A 9,540-nucleotide genomic window follows, 5' to 3' on the forward strand; every position below is an offset into this window, starting at 1 on the left:
AAAACAATTATTAAAAAGAACTGATAGATTAAAGAATAAATTGCTCTTTAAAACATATTTAAATACACACAACTGAATTATTCTATCTTCCTTATTAAACAACTATAGGTAGTCATGTCATGTCCAAAAGGAGGGACATAATAGAAAGGACACACACAAAAAAAAGCAAACACCACCATCTAGTGGACTGGATATCACTCACTCTCACTCACTCATTTTCTACCGCTTATCCGAACTACCTCGGGTCACGGGGAGCCTGTGCCTATCTCAGGCGTCATCGGGCATCAAGGCAGGATACACCCTGGACGGAGTGCCAACCCATCGCAGGGCACACACACACTCTCATTCACTCATGCAATCACACACTACGGACAATTTTGGACTGGATATTCTATTAGAAAATGTTTAAAAGCTTCTTCAATACAACAGTGCAACTACACATTATATTTGTTTTCCTATAATAATGACATTCATGAATTTTAGAGTATTTCTGATAAAATTGCTTTCATTGCACTTATTATATTTTCTTCCCAGAATAATCGAGTTCAAGGCAGGTACATTTCTCAGGTGTCAGATCTTCAGACCTGCACAGCTTCTATGGGAAAAAAAAACTTTTGTGAATTTAAAAAGAAGAGAAAATTGTTTGTGAAAGAGTTCCAACAAATAGAAAGAAGATCACCTAACAGGAAACAGACATTCAGTTCTGCGAATGTGTCCCCTAGAGCATGTTATTTTATCCTCTGGATCCCTGTTAAAATGAAAAATGAAGTTAAAACATAAAAAAATAAGAGCATCAATCAAATAAAAGGTGAAAAGCACTGAACTATAACATACATATTAAATTTTTCACATGCGTTAGGATCGATCCAGTCTTGCCAGTCTGACCACTCGAAGTGAGCATCGCAGCCTATGTGTTTACATGGGCTGTACACGTACTGACACAGGCCTCTCCACTGCTGTGTGAGCTGAGCCAGCCGTATCATCGCCACCTTTATCATGTCCCATGCTTTCTGGATATTTCCTGAAGTGGAAACTGAAATACACAATATTACACAAGAAGGGCAAGAAACCAAATCCTCAAATGTAAGACAAGGAATAGTTCAGGAGCAAATCATATCTAAACAAATTTAGAGTTTTTAGTTCCAAAATTTGCTTTAGTCTTTTATTAAATCTTTAAGGTTACTATAAAAGTCAACTGAAAGCTATAAGCACCAATTAGCGTGCTAAAGTCATCAGACACTGGGCTGAATTCACGTAAAGTATATTAGACCTGTCAGTGTGGTGGCTGTGCAGAAACTTTGAGATTTTCGTATTCGTCCTGCTGTTTTATTAGATATCTAAATAAAACTATTATTCAAGCGAAGTGTGTGAAAGTTTCACTTTAAATATCCATTTTATGGTCATTAGCTTATATTACTTTGTACCTAATAGCTCTGGTACTAATTTAAAGAACCCTCTCTCACTCATTTTCTACCGCTTATCCGAACTACCTCGGGTCACGGGGAGCCTGTGCCTATCTCAGGCGTCATCGGGCATCAAGGCAGGATACACCCTGGACGGAGTGCCAACCCATCGCAGGGCACACACACACTCTCATTCACTCACACAATCACACACTACGGACAATTTTCCAGAGATGCCAATCAACCTACCATGCATGTCTTTGGACCGGGGGAGGAAACCGGAGTACCCGGAGGAAACCCCCGAGGCACGGGGAGAACATGCAAACTCCACACACACAAGGCGGAGGCGGGAATCGAACCCCCAACCCTGGAGGTGTGAGGCGAACGTGCTAACCACTAAGCCACCGTGCCCCCTAAATTTAAAGAACCTTTCAAAGTAAAATATTTTGATTGAATGAAATGTTTTCCTAAACTTTTATTTACTTAAAGCATAAAATATAAATGTAAACTAAAGCTTACTATCAGTGTGTTTGACCCGGATTTCGATGAACTGGTCTCCGGTACCAGCTCGTTCTCTGAGCAGGAGACGTCTGTTTCCACAAGTGAAGAGACATTGCTCTTTCCCAATCCAGTTGGTGGAGTAAATCGAGCAGATCCTGATGACCAGCCTGTAAGGAAGAGAAATAAACATGTAAAATTTGGTACATCCCTGTTCCTCTCAAAACAAATAACTCCAGAAACAATTTATATCATCATATATTATTTTACTTGTTTATCTTACTTTCAGCATTTGTTGCTAAAACAATCAGTGAGAAAATTGTTTTCTGAAATGTGCAGTAAAAATTGGGGAATAGCTAAGATGACATAATTTATGGCCTGTAAAATGTAATAATATTAAATATTACCTATGGAAGAATCCATGAGGTATCTCAGGAAGGAAGTAAACTTGGACAGTGATGTCTTCCAGGTTGTCCTGTCCCCACATATCCTTCACATCCTTGTCACTCTTAAGGAAACTCGGGAAAAGACAACTTCCATTCGGTTCATATACCTCAGGGCTTGATGGCTCCCACTTTTTGTCTGGACAAAATTCTGGGGCTGCAGGGTTGAGTCGAGCACCTTGTTTAGCCGGTAGACAAACATCAAAGTGCTCCAGCAGCTTGATAAGCTGCCCAGCCTTCCTTTTGGTCCCAACTATCTCCTCTATCAGCTCATCATCATCAACACCTGACCGCTTGAGTTCTGCATGCACCAAAATTCGTATGGCCACATTGCTCAGAGTCGCTTTGTTCTCGAAGTCCTTAATCCAAGCGTCTCTGTGCTTCTCCAGAGAGTTTTCCCTCTTTAGATCTCTGCTAGGAATCTCTTTCAGCATACTGACCAAATCATGTCTAACAATGGCCTGTGTCAGAATACAACATATGGGATTAGAACTAGATTTGCAAGTAGGATGAATCAGATTTTTTTAAAAATTGTTTGCTACTGGAGTTTTTTTTTTAATAACATACCTTGAACAATGAGATAAGGAATGACGGTTTAACAAACACCATTTTATTCGAGTCTGTGATGTCCCTGTACCATATAATAATTCCACTTCTATGGAGGTACTGAAGAACAACACGCAGCTTAGCATGATCCAATTCTTTGTGACAGGCGTTTAGGTGGTCCAGGATGTCGCCGTGAGCCACTATTCCTGTAAAAAATGAATATCAACAGGTCTGAGTATATTCTAGTGCATAATACTAGTGCATCTCATAAAATCAGCACTCACCATGTTGAGGAATTTTGCCATTCTCCAAGTCGGCCTGAATATCATTTTCCACGTCCCTGTAGCACTGAGGTAGTGTTTGTTCCATAAAAGGAAATGTGTCTGTATCTACGATCACTTTGTTGATATAGTGTTGTAACCTTTTAATGTCCTCAGGTTTTGTGCAGTCAATGGCTATAAGATCAAGGACCTACAGTATATATGCAGAAAAGAAGTGTGTTACAAAGAAATTGCTGGTATACACACTACTGTACATTAGGGATGTACCGATCCGATATTTTGGATCGGTATCGGCGCCGATCCAAGCATTTTGAGTGGATCGGGTATCGGTGGTGCGTGACCGATCCAAATCCGATACCCGTGGTCATGGGTATCGCACTTTTCGAATCCATTCCGCTTGAGGAATGCTCTGATAAATTAAACTCCATTCCGTGTTTTACCTACAGCATTGACCACGCTCCTGCTTCCTGAAATCCATGGGCGTCGGAACCATTATAAGTGTGTGGGACAGAACACGCCCGCTTTTTTATTTACTTCCGACGCCCATGCCCGTGGTGGTTGAATAATGTCAATTAACTAACTATTTCTTGAACTTATAAGAAAAATACACTTATATATTAAATTACATTAATGTAAATAAATATAATAAATTCTATAGACAGACAGACAAGCAAGTTTAGCAGGCGCCCTATCCATTTACCTCAGCGCGTTAAACATGTCGCTCATTTTGTACAAAGTTTACTGTTTAATACATTTTGCATTGTGTTTTAAGAGTTCTAATATAAGATTCACTTTAAAATAATATTGCCTTTTCTTCAGAAAATAACTTAATTAACTAATTGCAGTATATATGGTTTACTAACTGTTAAAAGTTTGCTACTGCATTAATATTTTTTTTAAGGTTTCTTGTGTTTTCATTTTTCATCCGGGAATGGGCATTTTTGTATTTTTTTTTTGCCAGAAACAACTAAATCTTAATAACTAAACGAGTTGTATATATTCTTTAGTTTTAAAGGTAGAAAAGAACACAGGTATCGGATCGGTATCGGCCGATACTGGCAAACGCCGGTATCGGATCAGAAGAGAAAAAGTGGTATCGGTACATCCCTACTGTATATACACACATACATAACTTTACCTGCAATTTGTATTCTTCAAGTCGTTCAATTGCACTAATCTGTTCAGAGACCAGTGAAGGGTTGTTAAAATCCTCAAGGTTCTTTCTTTGCTGCTCTAAACTATCTTTCCGGTCTAACAGCATCTGGTTCACTCGCTCCTCTATATCGCTCTTTTTGTCCTGCACCGCCTTCTCATCAGAGCAGCAGTCAACATGAGTGCCCAATAACAAGACCACTGCATTTGGGACCTTGAGTTGTATATTGTTAATCCAGAAGCCCACTTTCTCTCTGAAAGACTCAGGCTTATACCTGTTAAAACATTCTTTGTTAAGAACAACAATGCACAAAAACTACAGATTCTTGTTGAAATAGATTTCATAATAATAATAATAATAATAATAATAATAATGTTAAAACATTGCACTGGCTTCCTGTTAGTTTTCGAGTTGATTTTAAAATTCTCATGCTCACTAATAAGGCCTTGAACAATTTGGCCCCTCAATATCTGTGTGAGCTTTTAACCCCCTACATACCTTCACATGCTCTACGCTCTTCTGAAGCTGGTCTTCTAGCTGCCCAATCAACAAGACTAAGAACTACGGGTGATCGGGCTTTTTCTTCTTTGGCTTCCAAATTGTGGAATTCCCTGCCCTCAGAGATTAGGAATGCAGAATCCCTGGGTGTTTTTAAATCCCATCTTAAAACGTACTTTTTAAGGGTAGCTTTTATGTGACTTCATTGTTTGTTATTTATTGGCTTTTTATTTTTTGTATGGTTAGTTTTAGTGTCTGTAATATTATATGTATCTTTTAATTTTATCTTTTATGTCAAGCGCTTTGAGAAACTACCTTTAAAGGCGCTATACAAAATAAAGTTTATTATTATTATTATTATTATTATTATTATTATTATTATTATTATTATTATTATTAAGGTTTTTTTTAATACCTGGAAAGATCAACAGCAAGAATGACAAAGGCCTGGGCCGTTATGAAGACATGGTGAGTGAAGTAGTATTCTTCTTGTCCTGCAAAGTCCCAAAAGAGGAAGCGAACTCCATCTTCGTTGCAGAATTGTTGGATTTCTATACCATCAGTGCGATCATCCTCAGCCACCTCTACAGGGTGACCACAACTCAGACTGCGACACACAGTGGATTTCCCGGCCATTGAAGACCCCAGGAACATTGTTTTAATGGTGCGGATAGTAAATGAACTAGTTTCTAACATCTCAAAGTAACTTTGAATGTCCTTCAAACCACCGAGACAAATCGCTTCAGGAGGTTTTCTAAGTGGGTTGTTGTTTAGTTTTAATTTTTCCAAGCTCTCAGACTGAAAGAGAGCCTGTGGAAGTTCTGTGAGACGGTTGTTCTCCATATACAGCTCTCTTAGGTGGCTAAGGCCCACCAGAGGCTGCACGTCCCTCAGACAGTTGTTGGACAGATTTAGAAAATTGAGTTTTTCACACTTGTTCATGTCTGATGGTATTTGGCTAAGCTTGTTTGTGCTTATCTTTAGAAACTCCAGGTTCTTTAATAAAGGGAATATGTTTTCAGGTATGCTCTTGATTTTGTTCTGATTCAGGTAAAGTCTGACCAGCTGCTGTAGCTCACTAATCTCCTTAGGAAACTCAACAAGCTCATTACGGCACAGATTAAGCTCCGTCAGGTTTGACAAACGAGAGATGCCAATCACTTCTATAAGTCTGTTCTTCTGCAGGTCTGCCTTGTCCACATCCTGGCCTTTCTGAAGCAGATCTGAAGGAAGTGATTTCAGTCTCTTTCCTGCAAAGTTTACCTCCAGTTTTCTGTTGGAACAGCCTAACAGACGACAACATAGATGACGAGTGATTTCAGCACTGTTCGTAATGAACATATTGTCCTTTACACATTTATCTTTAAAGATACAGAAAAGCTACTTACCTTTAAAATGAGGCATAATGACAATTAGCTAGTACACAGCTTTGATTATACCTTCTTATAAATAAGTACTTCCTTATTATTCCTCAAGGCAGGTGTGCAATACAGATGTCATACAGCAGTGTAAACACATCTAATCCTTTCCCAGTTTTTAATTATTCTTCATTTTTAAAACGAATGTTTAGATTTTTTCTTTACCCTAGTAAAGAAAGTTACCCACCTAGTTACCCTCTCTGACTTTAAGGTTCTTCCTGCTTAAAGTCTGAGCTTGACTCGTCTTTAGTCTTAGCTAACAAGCTTACCCAGTTTTACTTTCTTTTTTCAAACGTCAATCGTAGGTCCTACCTCAAACGTCATCGTAGGTCCTACCTCAGTTTCTATCACATGACTTATAGAAGTTATAATCCCTCAGTACAATAGGCAGTGTGAAATGTACATTACACACTCACACACACACACACACATTGTACTTTGTAGTATTTTATATTTTAAAGACATGTTTCTTTCATATGATTTCAGTGATGTACAAAATAAAACCAAGAAACACACAGCGTAAACCTAAGCAGAAATAATTATAGCTTTTAAAGCTTATACAAAGTTCTTGGCACATAGCAGTTTTTTCCCCCTTTGAATAATAACCACAGAGTTTGATTTACCTTGTTGTAGTAGGTATAGGTTTATCCTTGAAAATTATAATATAAGGTTTTAAAACAAATCCAGTTATTGAGATAAAAGGACTTTTCATATTCATATTCTAGTTCTCAAGTTTCATGTATTACACAATCCAGTTATGTTATTGGCCTTTTAACAACTATACTGCTGCCATCTTTTGGCCATATACAAAACATTTTAGTCTGGTCTGATGCTTTCACACAGAATCTGGTATGATTGTCGTGGCATCTTCACTATTAGACCAACTTGATTTCAAAAGGAGGGGGGCACGGTGGTTTAGTGGTTAGCACGTTCGCCTCACACCTCCAGGGTTGGGGGTTCGATTCCCGCCTCCGCCTTGTGTGTGTGGAGTTTGCATGTTCTCCCCATGCCTCGGGGGTTTCCTCCGGGTACTCCGGTTTCCTCCCCCGGTCCATAGACATGCATGGTAGGTTGATTGGCATCTCTGGAAAATTGTCCGTAGTGTGTGATTGCGTGAGTGAATGAGAGTGTGTGTGTGTGTGCCCTGCGATGGGTTGGCACTCCGTCCAGGGTGTATCCTGCCTTGATGCCCGATGACGCCTGAGATAGGCACAGGCTCCCCGTGACCCGAGGTAGTTCGGATAAGCGGTAGAAGATGAATGAATTAATAAATGCTGTAACTGTGCAGCTATCAGGTCACACCTTACATCACAGGCAGTGCAGAGGAACATCGAGTGTTTTCGGCCACTCCTGCCACACTCCTCACACACACACACCTCCTCAGATCTTTATTTTTCTTCTTCTAATCCCTGATTGTCTCCGTAATCTGAAAAACATGCAGAAAAGTGGTGTTGTTTGTCACGTGATTCTAATCAAACTATCTTAGTTTCAGCACAGAATACAGAAAAAAAGAAAGCTGAAACATTAAGAATAATATAACTGACTTACTATTTGTTGAAAACCTTCTCTGGTAAAGGACCGTTTTAGGCGATCTACAGGGCAGGAATTTGTAGTCTACAGAGAAAAGCATCTATTAAAAAATGTCCATGACCACACAAACAGAATCCATAAATCAATTCAATTCAAAATACAATTTTATTCACACCCATGTAAAAAGATAATCTTACCTTGGCCCATTCAGTGATGCAGTCGAGGCAGTAGACGTGGTGGATTCGCCATTGGCTGCCCGCTAAAGGTGTTAAGGCAGATGAGGCATCGGACACATTGTCCGAATTCAAATCTTTAAGCTGATGATCATCCATTATGTACAGTACACCTCCTCTGAAGTGATGTCTGATTTAGTATGGTCCCACTTATAAAGAATACACACTGTTATTGCAGATAAAGAGCTTAATACAATGTTCTCAATCAAGTCATACTCTTCTTGTGTTCATTTTATATAAGGCTTGATATTGAGATTGGATCTGTTCTGATTGGGCTACAAAAACGAGCAGTGTATTGAGTCAAATCTCATATGGACCATGTACTAACAATGTATAAACCACAGCAGATACCGTAGACTATTCTTTCTGTATGTAAATATCTAAGGGAAAGTCTCTTGCAAGATTAGTTAGCTTTATTACTGATGAATTTCTGTGTATATTGTATCTGATCTGAGTAGCCTATGGGGGTTTTTACACCTGGTCACATCATGCGTTTTCTGTGATCCGATAGCTATCCGATCGTAAAAAGTCCAGGTCTAAATGCCCTCCGAAACGGTTTCGAGACGGATATAAATCCGATCGTTCAAACCACTTCAGGAGGTGGTCTGGGACACATTTCAGGTGAAACTGGACAGGTGTAAATGAATGTGGTTGTTCAAGCCACATACGTCAGCGCCATACTCCTCCCAAACGGAAGTACGTCAGTCGCAGGTGACTCATGAGTCGTGCATCGTGCCAGAAACAAACATGTTTTCCCACCAGTGCTGCTCTGATCTTTCACCCAGGTGTCTCGTTGGGTCTTAAAATGCACTGCTGCTGCCAGCGAAAATGCAGCAAACAGTAAATGCTGTTTTTTGTAGCAACTGCATACACCAAAGTGTGATCCATTTCAGTTACAACGGAAATGAGGTAAAATATATTTGCATATTGGGCGGGAGTAGAAAGATCGGATTGATATCCGATTCGCCAAGACGCATTTATGTGGCCTAATGTAAATGGACAGTTTTAACAAATCAGATAGCTATCGGATCAGAGAATACACATGAAGTGACCCAGGTGTAAAAAGGCCCTATGTTTAGCTGCTACTGATGAATAAGGGAGGTTGTGCGCCCTCTGCTGGTAGAATCCACACTTCTCCACAATAACAGGTACAGATAAAACGGACATCACAACTAACTTTTTGTTTTGTAGTAAAACACAATATAAATTTGTCAAAAATTATATATAAATCTGTCAAAATTTACCTACAACATTTAAACCTAGTTGAAAACTTTACTACAAATTCTTGTCTACTTTATATGGGCCATTAAACACCACTACAGAGTGACGACACAAATGAGCTGAAATCTGAACAGAGGCGTCCAGAAAACGGGTGGAAATTCTAATGTTGCTGTTCAGTTGCTGCTGAATTATTAGTTTGCACATATGTTTGTTAATCATTTAAGACGTGATGCAGTGGGATTCAGTGTATCTATAGAAGTCAAATATTCTTGTCTTGTGAGAATTTCTGGCATTTGATTATAACTGTTCTTGCCAT

The 9,540-nt window shown here is 39.2% G+C and overlaps 1 protein-coding gene across 1 annotated transcript; it reads right to left on the reverse strand.

Moving 5' to 3' along the window:
- Positions 1–378: 378 nt before the first annotated feature.
- si:ch211-210p4.6 (malignant fibrous histiocytoma-amplified sequence 1) lies at positions 379–6,499 on the reverse strand. Its single transcript, XM_060859297.1, has 10 exons — positions 6,211–6,499; positions 5,238–6,108; positions 4,310–4,598; positions 3,175–3,361; positions 2,912–3,096; positions 2,309–2,805; positions 1,923–2,071; positions 835–1,033; positions 680–748; positions 379–595 (listed from the first exon to the last, which is right to left on the reverse strand). Exons 1-10 carry the CDS (start codon positions 6,224–6,226, stop codon positions 571–573), a joined length of 2,487 nt encoding a protein of 828 aa, XP_060715280.1. The 5' UTR covers positions 6,227–6,499; the 3' UTR covers positions 379–570.
- Positions 6,500–9,540: the final 3,041 nt, after the last annotated feature.

Source organism: Tachysurus vachellii, chromosome 23, assembly GCF_030014155.1.
Source record: "Tachysurus vachellii isolate PV-2020 chromosome 23, HZAU_Pvac_v1, whole genome shotgun sequence".
Taxonomy (NCBI): domain Eukaryota; kingdom Metazoa; phylum Chordata; class Actinopteri; order Siluriformes; family Bagridae; genus Tachysurus; species Tachysurus vachellii.